The sequence below is a fragment of the Teleopsis dalmanni genome, chromosome 2, assembly GCF_002237135.1.
Source record: "Teleopsis dalmanni isolate 2A chromosome 2, ASM223713v2, whole genome shotgun sequence".
Lineage (NCBI taxonomy): Eukaryota > Metazoa > Arthropoda > Insecta > Diptera > Diopsidae > Teleopsis > Teleopsis dalmanni.
The window spans coordinates 153,159,756-153,177,133 of record NC_051847.1 but is presented as its reverse complement, the minus strand read 5'-3'; the positions used below and the strand labels follow the sequence as shown (position 1 = coordinate 153,177,133).

General features: G+C 33.2%; 1 protein-coding gene across 1 annotated transcript; it reads left to right on the top strand.

Moving 5' to 3' along the window:
* The first annotated feature begins 10,148 nt into the window (after positions 1-10,148).
* LOC119677894 lies at positions 10,149-16,365 on the top strand. Its single transcript, XM_038089463.1, has 6 exons — positions 10,149-11,524; positions 11,582-11,908; positions 11,969-12,268; positions 12,325-12,457; positions 14,694-16,105; positions 16,166-16,365. The coding sequence occupies exons 1-6, from the start codon at positions 10,423-10,425 to the stop codon at positions 16,336-16,338; spliced, it is 3,447 nt and encodes a 1,148-aa protein (XP_037945391.1). The 5' UTR covers positions 10,149-10,422; the 3' UTR covers positions 16,339-16,365.
* Positions 16,366-17,378: the final 1,013 nt, after the last annotated feature.

Here is a 17,378-nt window from a genome sequence, read left to right as displayed (position 1 = left end):
ATGAAAAAACTTGGAATAATGCAATACCTTCATATCATCATGAAGGTTATCATAGGATAATAATAATTGTTTGTGATACCACAGATAAACGATAGGTATTTATACGCCAGTCTATGAAAGCCACCAGAAATGGTATAAAGATCGAAGTTGATAAATAAGGCAGTAAAAGTGAATCACTCAGACAAGTCTTGCAGTTGTTAAAACGAATATTTTTCGAATTATTCAAAAACGAATAAAAGGAAAACGTAAATCTAGGTATATAATACAACATCTATGATTTCAATTCAATCAAATATCCATTTTTTTACTTGTAATTATAAAGAGTAGCCGATGTACAATTTTATAATGATATATTGGTTTAATTCAATTAAATATATATTACTATTTTTGGTCAAAAAAAAAACGAAAAAAAAAAAATAAAATATATATATAATACCCATATAGTTATGGCAAAGGCATCCCTCCTTAGCAGATCAGACTTAAGATTGCTGGTGGGATATTCACCGAGTCACCATGGACTGCGTTATCACCTTAATAAAATGGGTCTGTCCGAGGAGACGGAGTGTCGACTCTGCTTAGAAGCAGACGAGACTACCAGTCACATTCTCTGTGACTGCCCAGCCTTGATCTGGGCAAGGAGGAGGTCACTGGGAGGAGAGCTCTCTCCTTCTGAGGTCCTTAACGGACGACATTCTGGCTTTCATTCGAAAAGCGGAATGTCTTCTGTTCGGTTAGGGTCAGTTGCAGCACAAAAGATCAATCTGGTCGTCGCGCTCTGCTCAGTTGGGAGCTTGTACCCCGTTTATTTCTATTCTGTTCTATATTTAATATATCTAAATGTTAAACTAATACTCAAATAATGATATTTTACTTAAGTTATAAAAAGTAGGTGGAAGTAGTTCGGACAAATACTAAAGAAAGCTATAGACACCAATTCAATATATAGAATAAATAATCTTCAAGGAGGGGGAATAAGGGAATGCTTTGAGCGAACAGAAAACAGACAAAAGGACACAAAACTATTACAACCGAAACAAAGCTGGACAGAACTAAAAATTTTGCTTTTAACTTATTGGAAGCCGCCAAGATTTAGGCATGGAAAATTTCCAAAGTGTGTAATATTTTTGTTATAGAGATATTCATTTGGACAATAAAGGATTAAAGCGGCCAGTAACTTCTTCTCTTGTTTTGTTTCTTAATTCTACACTTTAATTTTATAGATGACGGGATACAATTGCCAATTTTCTCTTCTAACAATAACAATCATATACTTTGATTTATAATAGATTTAAAAAGGATTGGGAACTACGTCATCACGTCACTGCATCCCAACCCTTTTACCTATGGTATCCTTGTTAGAATTCTTCTGAACTAAACTAAACAAAATATCGGTTTTACCTAACAATATCATTCTGTTCAAAATTTCAGACCTTGTTTGGTGCAATAAAAACAGATAGATCTACTTGTCTCGCTAATATATTCTGTATAGTATAGTATTTAATATAGAATTATGTTCAACACTATACTTAAGTTTGACATACTTCAATGCTAAAATATAAAGTGCAAACAATCTTCTATGCAATTTTGAAACAATTTCAACTGAAATAGTTTAATATTCCTGATATTATTTTTGTATTTCTTTTTTAACAAACTAACAAACATTAACTAATTTAAATATATTTAATGTGCAATAATATTTTTCTGCTGTTGACTTCACAACAATTTGTCAGCGGTTAACATTTTGAACTATTTTATGGCACTTTAGCTAATTTTGACTAATTTCAAGCACTAATTTGACAACTTTCAAGTATTTTGCTTCAGTTAATGCCTCGTTAGATGATGATTTATTTTTTATTATACAATTGTTGACATTTTTAATCTGCAAATTTCGTTAACACATTCCTCAAACCCGCCAACGACTCGCCTCACACGAGAGACTTTCTCCAATTATGACCGCGGAACACCAAATTCGTAACGCATGCCAATGCCGCCGCACTTCAAGACCAATCACTCCAAATGTTTTCACGTACCTTGTAATTGAGTAGGTAATTAGACATGAAATTGGCGTAGTTTCTGTGGTACTCGTATTGCAAATTGTCTGTGAATCTATCCATCATAAAATGATTGAAGAAATTCAATAAATTTCTCAATCTGTTGATTTAATCAAAATGAAATTGATATTTTTTATTCAAGTTTGTAGTGGATGAGAAGTTTATTTAAGTGGATGAGAGTATCAATTTGATTTTAATAGGAATATAGCTTGCTTATGCTGTAATGCAATAAAACCTTGATAGCATACTACAATATCGCAATTAAGTAGATATAGGGAACTCCAATATCTAATCCAGAAAATTTCTGTACCATTCAACTGCACAAAAATAATTTCTACTCAAACAGTTTCATAAAAAAATTGAATGGAAAAGCTTTAAATGCTAAATTAGATCAGACGCCTTCTATTATCTTAACAATTAAATTTGAACAATTTGTATGACAGATGGATAACATACTATAGGCGCTCGCAAAAGACACGGGTTAATACAAGGACCCATTGTGATGCCAGAGTTTCAGGCACACATCAGAGGTCAAGGAAACTAAGGTCGGTTAGATTAAGTTGAGAAAACACATACTAATATTACCATTACTCGAAGGCATCTGCTAACCACTCTAATGTCATCAGAATTGTCTGCAAGATACAATTTATACTAACTAATGTTTTTCTTTGTCTAAAGTAATTTGATCTGTTAGATACAACAAGGAAAATCCAGCAAGTACATCGCTTTTGTTAGCTTTGCTACACCAGTAAAGGAACAATATTCAAGACATTAAAGTCACTTCATCCTAGACAAAGACATACAAAGTGTTTGACGGATTTATCTGCTCCGTATTGTGACAATGTGTGAAGATCTAATTGTCGAAAAATGCCACCATTAAAGTATCGATCCAATGATATATTACCTCTTTATTACTCCAGTAAATATACGAGCTGCATGTTTGCTAAAGCCCAAAACAGTTTTCATTTAATTCTTGTCACAACAATTCATTAGTCCAAAAGTCATTCGTCACAGCAATGGTGAATTACTCCATCCCTTTAAATAATTCATACCTATATAAAGATTTGGACTAAGGTGCTTATCTCACTTGTGTGCATTACAAAGCCTTTTATAGCCAGCCATTTCGTCTGCTACCTCGCTCCTTTCAATACCCTTATTACTAAAAATCGAGCAAAGAGAAATTTTATGATATTCCATATGTATAAATGATGCCCGATATCTCAACACAATCCTCGAACTAATCTCACTAAATGAGAATTAGAGCTCATTATTGTTTTAATGTCTAAAACGACAGCAATATTTGAAGGATTGCATATATTCGTATCTAGGCCATATAACACATCAAGTTCGGTAGTTTGTAGTGATTGCTTTCTGTGCATATCTTTTAAGTTGATATTCACTTTCGTCCCATTTCCGTTATCTTTGCACCACTGAGTTATTAGTAACTGCAGAGTTACCCGTCACACATCCCAATTTCTAGTTTTTCCTGATTTGGTAATCTGTTGATGGCACATCAAGTAATAATGATAGCTACTCTTCAAGAAACAAGCATTCTGTGGGACATCTAATGATCTTCATGCTTTGATTTGGGATTATGAAGTTTGCTAATTAAGAGCTAAAGTTCTTCTCAATATTTTAACTTTACGTTAATCTAAAATAATGCAAGCTTTAAAAAGAGAATCGTTGTGTACCTCACATTGAGCCTTTCCTGCTTCAAAAAAATGTTTATTACAATCATTCCTACTTGTTCATGATACTAGCACCTAAGCTATTTATTTTCCCCCTCATCCACGTATTAAACAAATATTTTTATTGTGACAAAATAAAACTTTGTCACATTAGGTTTTAGAGGCCAAGGTTTTGGAATTACGTTGACTGCTGGCAATTATGAACTCAAATCGCAAACCATTTTTAATTTCGCTGTTAATTTGCACGTTGAGCTGCAGTTGTGAATCTTTTCTTGTGTTTTAATCTCAGTTTTGATGAGTTTTGCTGCCGCCAAACGTTAACATTTGCCACCTGCCAAAATGCAAACGAAGCCTCAGCTCAACGTTGAATTTTAATGAGCCATTCGGATTGAGCCAATCCACAAACGCCGCATAATCGTTTTTCGAAAAACGATTTTGAGATTTTTAATTATGTAATAAAATATTATTTTCCAAATTATTTTTAATTATCATTGATCGTGTGCATTGGGACTCAACTTGGATCTGGGGTTTTTTGCAAGGCGTTTGCATTGAATTTGCTTGTAAGTCAAGAATTTGAAATTTGTCAATTATTTTATATTTCATTTCAAATAATTCAATTAAAGTTAAAAAACTCGCGCTTTATCAAGAGTCAATAAAAATATTGAATAAAAAAGAAATAATCATAACTGACCTTTAATTCGGTATGAAATATTTTTCTTATATTCTAACTTCATGGATTTGTGCACTTACAGAAAAGAATTTGTATTAACATACATAGCTAACAGCTTTATTCAAGAATGTGTAACCAAGCTCATGGAATGTGCTCATGAAAATGAGGTAACGGACATGTGGGTTAAGCGACACATCGGTATTGAGCAAAACGAGAAAGCAGATAAACTTGCAAAGCAAGGATCAAGCCATAACTTCTGCGGCCCAGAACCCAGAATACCATTGGGTTACAACATGATGTCTATAAATGGATAACCTCACTTCATCTCAACAGATGAAGAGAGTTGAGCACTTGTAGACAGACCAAGCTCATGTTGCCGAAACCGTGGGTCAGGGAAGCGATAAAAGTGCTTCGCGGAGCACCCTAAACTGGCTGACCTCACTAATTACTGGACATGGCAATTTCAAGTATCACCTCAAAAAGATAACTCTTGCTGAGGAAGACACTTGCAGATTATTTCTAGAAGAAAAGCGGTGCGGTGCATGTATTGTGCCTATGTCCAGCATTGGCAAGTAGCAGGAAAACTGTCTTCGGACACCATTGGGTTGGTGATGACTTGGCAGGCAACCTTAATCAAAATGAGCTGCTTGCATTAACAAGAGATGTAGTTATGCGAACGGAAGCCACTCCAGCTTTAACTCAATAACGACATCCGAGAATAGAAGGACGAAAAAGGACCCAAGTAGTTTCGTGTTCTATTTCGGCTAATTCTTTACTTCAGTGGGGCCACCATAAGTTTAAATTTGTATTAACAATCAAAGTGCTTCTTCCGAAAAACCTTAGAAAGTTAGATCCTTCTAATCTAGTACAATATTAGCACAGTGGGTTAACACCCAAGTCTCCCTTTCAAATATGATAGGATTCAATGCCTACAACTTCACGTTTAAAATTATATACTGCCAATAAAATCTATTAAATATTTTTAAAAATTGATGACAAATATTTTATTATATTATGAACAACTCTGGGTTCAAAAGCCTTCCATACATTAAATATTAATTTTCCTGCTCAATTTTCCTAACATTTACTTTTCTCTACGAAATCGATTCGTTATCTTGAGTATAAAAATTTTAATACAATAAAAAACCAATGTTATTAGGAAGGTAGCCAAAGTGGAAGAAGAATCAAATCTGTCACAATTAACTTTTGATTCCACATTTATCGTAATTCTGGAATGAAAGGTTAGACGTATTGAAAGCAGCTAAACATATTAATAAATACAAAATCTTTGGAAGTATTAATGTTGGATATAACGTTGAGTGAATTAAAGAATGGAGCACCAATAAGCTTAAACCTAGATCTAGATAAGTTTGGATAGCGACGCAATAGTTGTTAACGCCGGTAAATATGTTCTTTAAGAATTTCGACAGAACAAACGCATCATAAATCCATGTAGTTTTATAATTCAGTGCGAACTGACACTGTGTAAAATACTGCTACCTCAATTCTCTGGATAAGGTCAAAAGTTTTATATTTCATAGATGTAGGCCGTATCGCCCTCAACTTGGCTGTTAAAAAAATACTAGACAACTTCATATTTGCACATCGTGAAAACTGATCATGTGCCAGTATTTCTCCCTGATTGGCAGGTATAGAAAGGTAAGAAGAAAGAAAGGTAAGAAAGATAAGAAAGGCGTTATTGAAGAGGTACCGGAATTTACTAACTGACTAGAGTGCTCATTCTTCACTGTTATGACACCCTAACCAAAGTTATACTGAAACTGCTATCTAAGTTACACATCTCTAAAACAGTTTTGATAGCTGGCAATCTGTCTACAAGATTGCCAAGAATATTGACTTTGAATTGGAAGCGAATGGATGGTGAAAACTTCTTTTGGTGCGAAGTAGCATATGTTATAAATTAACAAATCCCTACGTCAATCGAGTACACTTCGGCCTCTGTACTTATATTCTTCTTTTCCTACTTGCCAATAATCTCTTCTGGGATTTCTGATGACAAAACAATTATCAAAGAATAATCGAAGACATACGTAATCTGCTTTATCACAACTACTACTTGGATAAGCTGAGATAATTTTACTCTGTCTTATTAACATTAAGTGTTTAATCTTTAAGTTCTTAAGTTTTTAAGTGAGCGCGCTAGAGCGCCAAATTGAATGTTACTGAGCAACCTTTACAATATTAATTGAACCAAGTACTGGCCGGAAGTCTCCAAGATTTGATAAAATTTTTACAGCTTTTTAGATACCCCGTATTTTCCTAGAACAGTTAAAAACCCTACTACGTGAGATTGCAATTGGAAAAATTTTGAGAAAGTATATGTCTTATCTTAATAAGATAATCCTTTTTGAGAAGAACTAATGTTGGGTCTGCTTGAATGTAATACCAATCCCCATAAAAAGTATCGCACTTGAATTTCTACAATGTATCAAACGACCCAACTTCACAAACTTTAACACACACTTAAGATATCGATTCACAGTTAATGTAGGGTGTACCAATAAAAATTAAAAAAAAATGGGTTTAATTAATATTAGTTTTAGACAGGCAATCTGATTAATTCTTCACCTTGATTGACAACACACAAGCACCGAAATTGAATTTATGTGCCACAGAAATAGACAACATTATTGCCTACTTCAGTACAACCAATGCGAATCAGACAATATTTATTCCAAGCACACTTTACCGGACTGTTTGTGAGCGCTACGTGTACCTAGTGCCATACTCTCCGAATCCGCCTTGTTGAGTTATTTAAATTTTTTTTTTCGATTTCATTTGCAGAAAACTAATATTCCAGACGCTTCTTAAACGCATCAAACAAATCGATTTAAATAAAAATCGAAAGTATTTTCATGCCTCGATTTGCCGTGACTACCGCGTGATTACGACTGCGATGTGACGGACTTCCGGTACCGGCAATAGAGCCATTATCAATTTTTATTTGCAAAAAATTTGTATGTGGCAAAATTTTTGATTATTGACAGATATTTTTATAACGCAAGTTCATTGCCAACCGATGAAGTCATACAAAAAATGTGATTTAGTCGCTTTGACATGGAAATCGATCGCAAGGTGCAAGCATTGCTGTTGGATATCGTCCAAGTGCGTGGTTTTTTGCAGTTTGAGTGATCGATTGCGTGAGAAAAATATTTTTAAAAAGAAAATCTTAAATTTTCTTGTCAAGAATTTTGGATTACATAGTTTTGAATTTAATATGCACTCTTCTATCCAAAACGTCTATAAATATGTGTCAATGGCAAAAAGTTTATAAAGTAAAATGTTTTTAGTCCAGTCCTAAATGCTGATTACATGTGGTTACCTAACAGGTAGCCATGTAGTCATTATACCTATGGCAACAGACATGAATAGATTGAAACTACTACTTTCTTTTGTTAGGAAAGTCTCTATAGCTGCAGTGTTTTGTAATAGTTTTTTTCCCAGAATTGGTTAGATATGTGGTGGCATTCTCTGAATGTCAGTTACTTTCAGTTATTGCTATAATTTTATGCTTAAGGCATGTATTGGACTTTAATATAAAGTAGACCAAAGCCGGGTGAGGAATAAGTAGAGAAGAGTTAACTTCATAATTATTAAATCACAGTGTGAATGAAAACAAATTTTATAATAAGTAAATTCAAGAAATCTGTTCAAACTTACTAAGAATAATTTTGAAATCAGACTTCTTTTGTTTGTGACCGCCACTTATATAAGCGAGTTAAGATCTATGGATGCGGACTGCTGAGACATAATCTAAACGGTAGACTTACGAAAAACAAAGTTATAATTCAACAATGAAGACTTGAAATGGTGGCAATTTATAAATAACAAATATGAATCCTTCCTTCTCAGGTGTGCAGCAATCTATCCAATAATGCATGAATATTAGTCCCTAGACGGGCATTTTATTTTGATGCAAGGAAAAAAATAAAACCCTTTGTTAAATTTCGTTCCATTTTTCGTTCTCTTATAACATTCGAGAATACATTTTATAAATATTAATATTTTATCTTATTCTGTTACTTGAGTTTTTGACTTTAAGTACTCAGATTCCAGCATGTGGACTGTTAGTACTGTACCTACCAGAGACAATAAGATTGACGTTTGCTTTTGGATTACTTAGTGCGAGATTTGATTGAATATACGAACTTTTAATATATTTCATCCTTTATACAATATTTAACGTTTTCGGATCTAAATTTTTTATGGATATAATTATTTTTTACAAACCAACAAGTTTTTAGACATTTTAAACATTCTAGTAGATTTGGGGTACTTTAATAAAAAAATTACTATTAATAAATAATAGTACTATAGTGAACTACTCACTATTAATGAACATTTATAATTTAGTATTTATTTCGTAGCAGATATATTTGTTTGTCATATGTTAATATTGTTAATGTCCTTTTAAGAGACTTGATTATTCTTTCCGCTCAAAAAAAAATATTCACACAAAAAATTTTTAAACCAAATTTTTTAGAAGTTTTGTTGTTATTTTTTATTAGTTGTTATCAAACTAAATAGAAAATTTATGTTGAACAGAAAAAAAATTGCAAAAGTTCTTATTCAAATAAAATTGGGCTGCTTATTACTAGTATTTATTTAAAGAAATGCATGCGCCACCTATTGATTAAAAATGAATTTATGTGATATAACAGCGCCTCTAGTTGTCAAAATACATTAACGTCAAAATAGTTAAATATTTTCTATAGAAAATATGCAAAACAAGCTTTTACCATATACTTACATAAGTTCTCAATATTTAAATAATTGTTAAATCTTTTTAAACAAATGTTCAGTTTAAATTTTGAAATAATTTAAAAATAATTTGGGTGTTGTAAAATATATATTATTACGAATTAATACTGTATACAGATATACAAAGAGCATTAAGGTTTTATTTTTCAATAGTTTTTACACTGAAAAATGTAAAAATTTTTATTGATGATTTAGAAATTAAGGTCGTGTGCGAGTTAGGCTAAGTTGCGTTCTAAATGAGGGCAATTCTAAGTTGTGCCGATAATGTAGTGATGTGTTGGTACGTGTTGTTAAATGGCTAAATGTGTGCAGTGCAAAAAATCCCAAAAAATTTCCCATTTGGTTTAGCATCAACTTAGCCTAACTCGCACACGTCCTAAAATTATTATTGACTAAATATCGATTTTGTGAAAATAGAATAATTATTTCTAAATATATTAATTTAAATATTATTGATTAATTATTAATTGATAGAAAGAAAACTGATTTTGAGTATTTGCATAGGAATTATATGCATTAAAAAGATTTAAGAGTAGATAGGTATAATTCAACGAAACTTTGCATTTGTTTCTACTAATGCTTTCTTTATTTAAGAGAATAATACATTCATTTTTATTACATTTTTACTTATATCTTGTCCCGATAAATGTTTTTGAGAAATATTTTCTTTGACTTATTTCGTAAAAACTTTGTTTTATAGTTTTTATGAATTTTAAACAAGTTATGCAAGTTCAATTAGATTTCTTTTAGTTTTTAAAATACCTTGTAAGCTACAAAATAATTAACAAAAAGAAAATATATGATTGTTTTTTTCTTTTCCAATGTGTACTGCTTTTATAAATAATTTATTTATGTTCTTGCAAATATAATTACTTTATTCATTTCTGTACATTTGTTAAAATAAAGTTGGCAACACTAAGCACTTGACAGTTATCGATTATGCAGTGCTGCTGCGCCTTTCATAGTTTTCAGAAGTATGATAGTGTGTAAGCGATAGAGTTCCGCGTTGGTTATAAATAAATAACTTCGATTATTAAATATATCAAATTTTTATTTGGTATAAAAAACCTTTAAAAAAATACTAAATAATATTAAGTAATATATGCTCAATAAACGTTTTGCGAAATTGTGGAAACAATTTCATCAGAGCCGTAGTGGCAGCGGCGGTATTTGACCAAAACAACACTGCTTACTCGACGCAAACAAAACAAAAGCAACAACACATACAAGTATGGGGCGACGCTGCTGCGTAGCTGGCTGCAATTCAACAACACGTCTACCGGAGCACCACGGTGTCACTTACCATTCGTTTCCATTGGATAGCACAATCCGTTCGATTTGGTTACGTAACAGCCGTTTCAGCAACGAGCGACAAATAACAAAAAGCGTTTTGGTGTGCTCGCGCCATTTCCGACGTGCCGATTTTCAACCACAACGCAGTGGCAAATATCTTCTGAAGCCGCGTGTATTTCCAACAGTTTTTCCATGGGGCAGAGTAGACGCCGCGCAAATAGAAGCTGATCTTGAGACAGTGAAAAAGATTAAGCCATCGCAGCATACAAATGCGACCTCAGATAGTGCACCAACCGCTGAAGATGCTACCAAAGCAACCGTTGAGGCAACAGTGGCACAAATTTTAAAGGAGACGGCCACACTTAATGCCGCTGCAGCAGCAGAAAATAAAAATGTTTTAAACAAAGATGAAAGTGCAAGTACATTGGGCGCAGCTATAAAATTCGAACCGGTCACTGAATTCGTTTCGGGAGCGCGCATTGAAGCACAAGACTTTGATGGTAACTGGCATACCGCGCGTGTAGTTGAAGTTGACAATGATGATCGTGAGGTGTTGATTAAATTTGAACGCACTGGGAAAATCAAGTCTGCTGTTGTTGGTGCTGAAGAATGGATATCAATGAACTCCACGCGTTTACGTCAACGGGCAACAAGTAAACCAGTTCCAGTATTTGAATTGGAAGAAAAATGTTTAGCACGTTGGTCTGGTCCGCGAAAATTTCCGGGCACAATCAAAAAAGTACTTGGCAATAACGCCTATGAGGTGTTGTTTGACGACGGTTATGTCAAGAATGTGCGAGCTGTGCATATGGTTAAATTAGTAGCAAGTCCTGCCGTTGCTGAAAACGATGTAAAAGCGAGACGTAGCGAGTTAGCTACAACTCAAACCATTACAGCAACTTCGACACCAGTCAAAGCGTTGTCCACAGATAAAATATCTAAAGAGGACCCAGCTGAGAAACCCGTCGAAGCAGTAAGACGCTCTACTTCTGCACAAGTTAAGGATTGGCCACTACTTGATATGTCTAAAATTGATTTGGGTAAACTTAAAACACAGAAAAATTGAATTCATTTAATTTCTAATAAAATTATTTTAGCTTCTCTTAACCTACCACAAATACCGCGCGACGGTGAGTGGACCTGTCACTGGGTGAATGATCAACCAATTGGACGTGAAGGTTTTCTAATAGTAGGGGAACATCGCAAGCCCACAGTAATTGTAGACGATTGGCGTTTGCCTTCTGGTTGGGTAAAGCACATGTATCAACGTTCGAATTTATTGGGCAAGTGGGATGTCATACTTGTCTCACCCATCGGCAAGCGTTTCCGTTCGAAAGCGGATTTGAAACAATTTTTGGAAGAAAAAGGACAAGTTTATAATCCCGATATATATGATTTCAGCATACACAGACGTCGTGCTAAAGGTAAACGGTTTTACCTGTTTTTGTATAATTTATTTGACGATATTTTTTACATTATTGTAGATATAAATGCTTATGCCTTTACGCCTGGTTACACACCTCATCAACCATACAAAACAAAAGTGAACACTTCAGCTAATGCAAGTGCTAGCAACACTTCGGATTTGTTGTCAACCTCCGTGACTACTCCAAGTGCTGCACAGTATATTGAAACACCGGTAGCTGGTGCAGCACCACCCGCTGAGCTACTTAACGCAACGGTTGATATAAAATCGGAAACTGAAGAAAAAAAACCAGATTTATCTACACTAGGACTAAGTTCTGATTCACCTAAAAGGAGCACAATTTTGGAAGATGGTTACGGTATGCGATGGTAGTTGTTATTTTATTGTTTATAATAATTTTTTGTGAAATTGCAGCTTACGTTGGTGGTTTAAAAGTGCAAATTGTTGATAATCTATTTCGTTGTCCTGAAGTGGGCTGTTCCAAGAACTTTCGAAAGGAAAACCATTTACAAATACATATCAAACATTATCATCAAAATTTAACAAAGTAAGTATATTTTGTAGATCTCTTTTTTATGGAATAAGCAAAAAGGGGTGTTAAAAATGACTATACTTAGCCTGGGTCCAGGTGAAGAAACATTGTCAACTCTATGAGATGCAGTCACATATCAATATTGACTTAATTTTTGTGTGTATATGTGCTAGGGCAGGCGAACAGATGTGCAATATTAAGGGGAGTAGTATTGGAGCTGTAGCATACATATATTGCATACTTAGTTCATCTACAGAACTAGCCTTTTAAAGAAGCCTTTTAAAAATCATATGGTTTTGCAGTTATATATGTAGGGTTGAAACCTGTTGTCAATATTTGGCCACATATTATCTCCGATGTGGTAGATGTTGATGTATTTTTATACAAAAAGAGGAATTGAATTATACAACGTGAAGAGAGTGTTCTATTACTTGTGGTATCATTTGGATGTAAATCTATATAATTAAGCAAACGCCTATCAGTAGCATTAAATATATCACATCGTCCTGAACACTTCTAATTAATTTTATCTGTAAGGATCACATATGTGTGAATGAAATGTATGCAAAAAATTTTAATGTTTCAAAATGTTTTACAGTGTATGCACATGTATGCATTTTTCATTAAAATATAAAATATGCTGTATGCGAATGCTTGACCATGAAATGGTCACTTTATAATCAAACTTGCACATTAACATAGTTGCATTTTAATTGCATCTTGTAGGTTATGGCGTCTTTACATGACACAAGGAATATTAAATTTGTTTTTGGTTTTCCTCATTCTGCTTGCTGCTTTTAAAACCTATTCACACAGCAAATCCAAATTTCAATAAAATGATGTTTCTCATTTTTGTTTTGAATTACTCATAATATCCCAACACAATTGTATTGTTAGTAAGATTTCTGGTACGGTGTGGTAAAGCAAATATAAAGTAGCTGTTGTTGCCAGTGATAGATTTTTTTTCGAAATACATTTTTATGAACCATTTTTATCAATACACTTTAAATTCACTAATCCGGACCCATTAAAATTGAGAACAATAGTTTTATTTAGACATTCGAATTACGGAAGTCATATTAAATATTCAGTCTATGTCTTATTATATATAATAAATAATAGTAATATAATATAATAATAGTACTATAATATAATAATAATAATATATAATGTGGCATATATTGTTATGCCAAATTGAATTGTTATATTTTTGAAACAATTGTTTGATACTAATGTTTACAGCGATCGATTTTTTATATATATAAATATATACGATATTAAATATACTTTTTCCCACAAATAGACACGGAATAGTCAATCTGATTCTATTGTTCTATTCGATTCTATTCATTCCTCTTATTTTATTCTATTCTATTCTTCTATTATATTCAATTCTTCTATTATATTCTATTGTTCTAGTAGATAGAAACGCCCAAAAATATTTTAGAAGATTTTATCTCTATCTGGGTTCATTTTAGATGTCTTGAAAGTAATGACGTTTTCGATTGTATCTGGATTCAATCTAGATTTACTCTCGATATGTCAAATTTTGTTGCCCAATCCAACATTTTTGTACTAGTATTACTAGACATTTATATTTTTCATAAAAACATATGAAATTAAAACACGCTTTATCTGTCAAATCATATAAAACAGCTGGTAATTTAAGGGTAATCTTGCTATTGCTCGTAAAATATCTAGAGTGTTGTAAATTATTCTTGAATGTTATGCATTTTGTCACAGATTTACCAATCGAAAATGAAAATTACACTAAAAGTTCATTAAAAGACCATTTCGTTTGAAGAAATGAGTCCTCCATTTTATCGAACACGTTATAAGGATACCTCCAGATAACCCCCATTTTATCGAAAACGTTATAAGGATATTGTGTATAAAACACCTTCATACTTTTTTTCATGAGATATGGCAATGTTGTGAAATATATTATTAATAATTCCGTTTTTTCAAATACATATTCATTGTTTTAAAATTTAGTGGCTTAGAGTTTTTAATCTGAATAATCAATGTCATTCAAAAATTGATTTATTTTTATTGAGCCGTGTTACCTTTTAAACGTCACGTAAAAGATACCGCGATTTTCGATAACTGTTGATTTGCTGTCATCAGTAAAATCTACACGGATTTATTAACTGAGTAAATAATTGTAATTTTGTAAAATTGTTTGTAAATATTTTTAAAATAACTGTTTAAAAAACAAAATATTTAAAATTTTTTGTAATAAAAATTACAGATTATTGGGTGCTTGCCCAAAAATGCAGGAATTAGCTGAGAAGCGTACACATACACTACCAGATCCCAATGAGCCACAGCCTAAGAACCAAATACCAAATCAGGAGTTTTTTGCAAAAATGCATCAGCAGGACATGCAAAATTCACGTTCCAGAGGTAAGAGCTCGTTTCCTGATTCACCTGATTTGATTGGAGATATTAAAAAGGAAACTACCATGGACTTGAAGCAAGAAATTAAAAATGAAATATCTGATACGGAAAACGTTACATTGGGTTCGATTAACATGGATACAACAATCAATACCACTGCAGATAGTTCAAGTATGTTGCCTTTAAGCTCTGCTGATGACTCGGCTCTAAATGTTTCGAATACTTCAACAAAGCGTTCCCGTTTCTCACCAACCAAACGAGTTTCTGGTGCGCGTAAAAGTAACCGGCAACGTACTACGCGTCGTTATTTGACAGCTGCTCATAGCAGCGGTGCAACTATTCCATCTACTCCTGTTACGTCTGATAATCATTTCGGAGTGTCGGATTTCGAAGAAACTCGTCATTCCTTTAATGCAACTCCGGATGCCAAATTATTAGAGACACGAAAACGCAAGATCATTGCCGCACCAGTTACGCCAATTGATTCGCCAATAACTGCTGATTCCGGTTCGTCTTCGATTCAACATATATCGGCAACGGATCCTGAAGCTATTAACCGTCCTGAATATATCAAAGAAAATGGACAGCTTATTAAAATTGTTCGCATGCGTCAGGAGGAAATTATAAACTGTGTATGTGGTTTTTATGAAGAAGACGGTCTTATGATTCAGTGTGAACTGTGTCTTTGCTGGCAACATGGTTCTTGTAATGAAATTTTCAAAGAATCTGAAGTTCCAGAGAAATATATTTGTTCTATATGCCGTAATCCACAACGTGCGCGTGAATCTATGCTTTACAAACACGATCAGGATTGGTTGTATGAAGGTAAACTACCCGTTGGCAATTATCACACTAACTCTGGAAGTATACCAAAGCGCTTTGATTATCTTAAGTTAACACACACACTTACTGGTAATTTGCTTGAGATAAAGGATTTTATACATTCCTTACGTCTTAAAACTAACGTGGCTGGGAATCGTTGTCATCCCAAGTTGTATTTATGGGCTAATAAGTGGGATGATGTTAAAGGCGATGCAGAAGGAAAGGTGAATACTGAAACTAAGCCTGGGGATGATGACAAAAATAATATTAAAGTTGTAGAAGGTTCAGTTAGTACCCCAGCTGTGGCAAATATACCAAACATCCCACAGCCAGAGGCAGCGATTGACACTGATGAATGTCAGCAAAGGTTATTGGAACATATTAAGGTGCAACAATCTAATATCGCTGCTCGCTTGGATTTGATTGAAGCAGACGTTGCTAGTAAGTTATCTATCTAAATATGATTTTATTTTTTATAAAACTTTAATTGTTTTTTTTTAGGAATTGAAAAAGAAGATGAGCTTGATGAGTTAAAGGGTTCCAATAGTAATTTTAATAAAGAAATACTAGCAACTTTCATAAAAGATATGGAGGCTGTAAGACAACTTGCTAAATTAAATTGTTTGGAGCACAAGAAAAAAGCAGTGGCAGTATTAAATGCACGCCCTTTATAAATTATTTAAAAACAACAAATGCTGAAAGAAAGATTTTGTAAAAGATAGAATATAACTATAAAGCCCCGTTAAAAAGAATATATGTGGATACCTCCGTTTTTAATTGAATGAATTATTCAGCATAAAAAATTAGTTGCGTTTGTAAACTCAAATTTTACCAACTGCTTTAGAACTCCAATGTCTTGTTCATATGAACGCATTAAAGAATTTAAATTTATCTATATATGATATACACATTATAGAGTACAACTTATAATCTTATGTAAATGTAAGTAAAATGATTTAGAATAGCTATTTTGTGTGTAATAAAATCGTGGAAATGTCTTCAACTAAATTGATTTTTAAGCTGACTGCGTTTTCGAAGATCTTTTGTTACACATAAAATTTTAAAATTTAAAAAGGGTTTCCGTATTTAAAAATAAATATAAAAGTAAAAATATTTCATTATTGTTTATATATCAAAACACTTGTTTTTAAAAAAAATGTATATAAAATAATTACAAGGCATGGCTCAATGGGTTGGGATGGAGAGAGTGATATGGTGCAAATTGGGAGTAGAAATAATTCAATAGATATGAGTGTTGTATAACCTGGGTCCGGTTGGAGGAATCTTACTATCTTAACGGAGTGGAGCCATAAATGAAAAAAGGCTCAATTTGGAGACAAGAGGCTCAATATTGTGTGATCAATTAGATATGCAAACAGATGTGGGAATAGATTTACAGTTGGGTTCGCAATGGGAATAAACGTAATAACTGTTTAGCAGGGAACTGCACGAGACTTATTTCACACCCAGAAATATCATTTTGTGGTATGTTATGAACCTTTTTGTTAGACAAGCGTGATTTTGAAGAGGATGTTGCCTCAGTATGAAACGTTGCGGAAAGCCATTATATATAGTCGTCCTCACTAATGTTCTGCGTATGTAACAAGAAAAGTGGGATTTTTTTTATTATGGCGAGCGTGCTCAGCATACTGTTAAGTATGACACCCCGGATTTTTGGTTTGTAGATAATTGATATTCTAAATTCACGAGTTGA

Excerpts from the sequence above, each read along its gene's own strand:
- LOC119677894 (XM_038089463.1), top strand. The coding sequence starts at position 10,423 with ATGGGGCGACGCTGCTGCGTAGCTGGCTGCAATTCAACAACACGTCTA. Across the intron at positions 12,269-12,324 it reads AATTTTGGAAGATGGTTACG|CTTACGTTGGTGGTTTAAAA; the intron begins GTATGCGATGGT and ends GTGAAATTGCAG. Across the intron at positions 16,106-16,165 it reads GATTGAAGCAGACGTTGCTA|GAATTGAAAAAGAAGATGAG; the intron begins GTAAGTTATCTA and ends GTTTTTTTTTAG.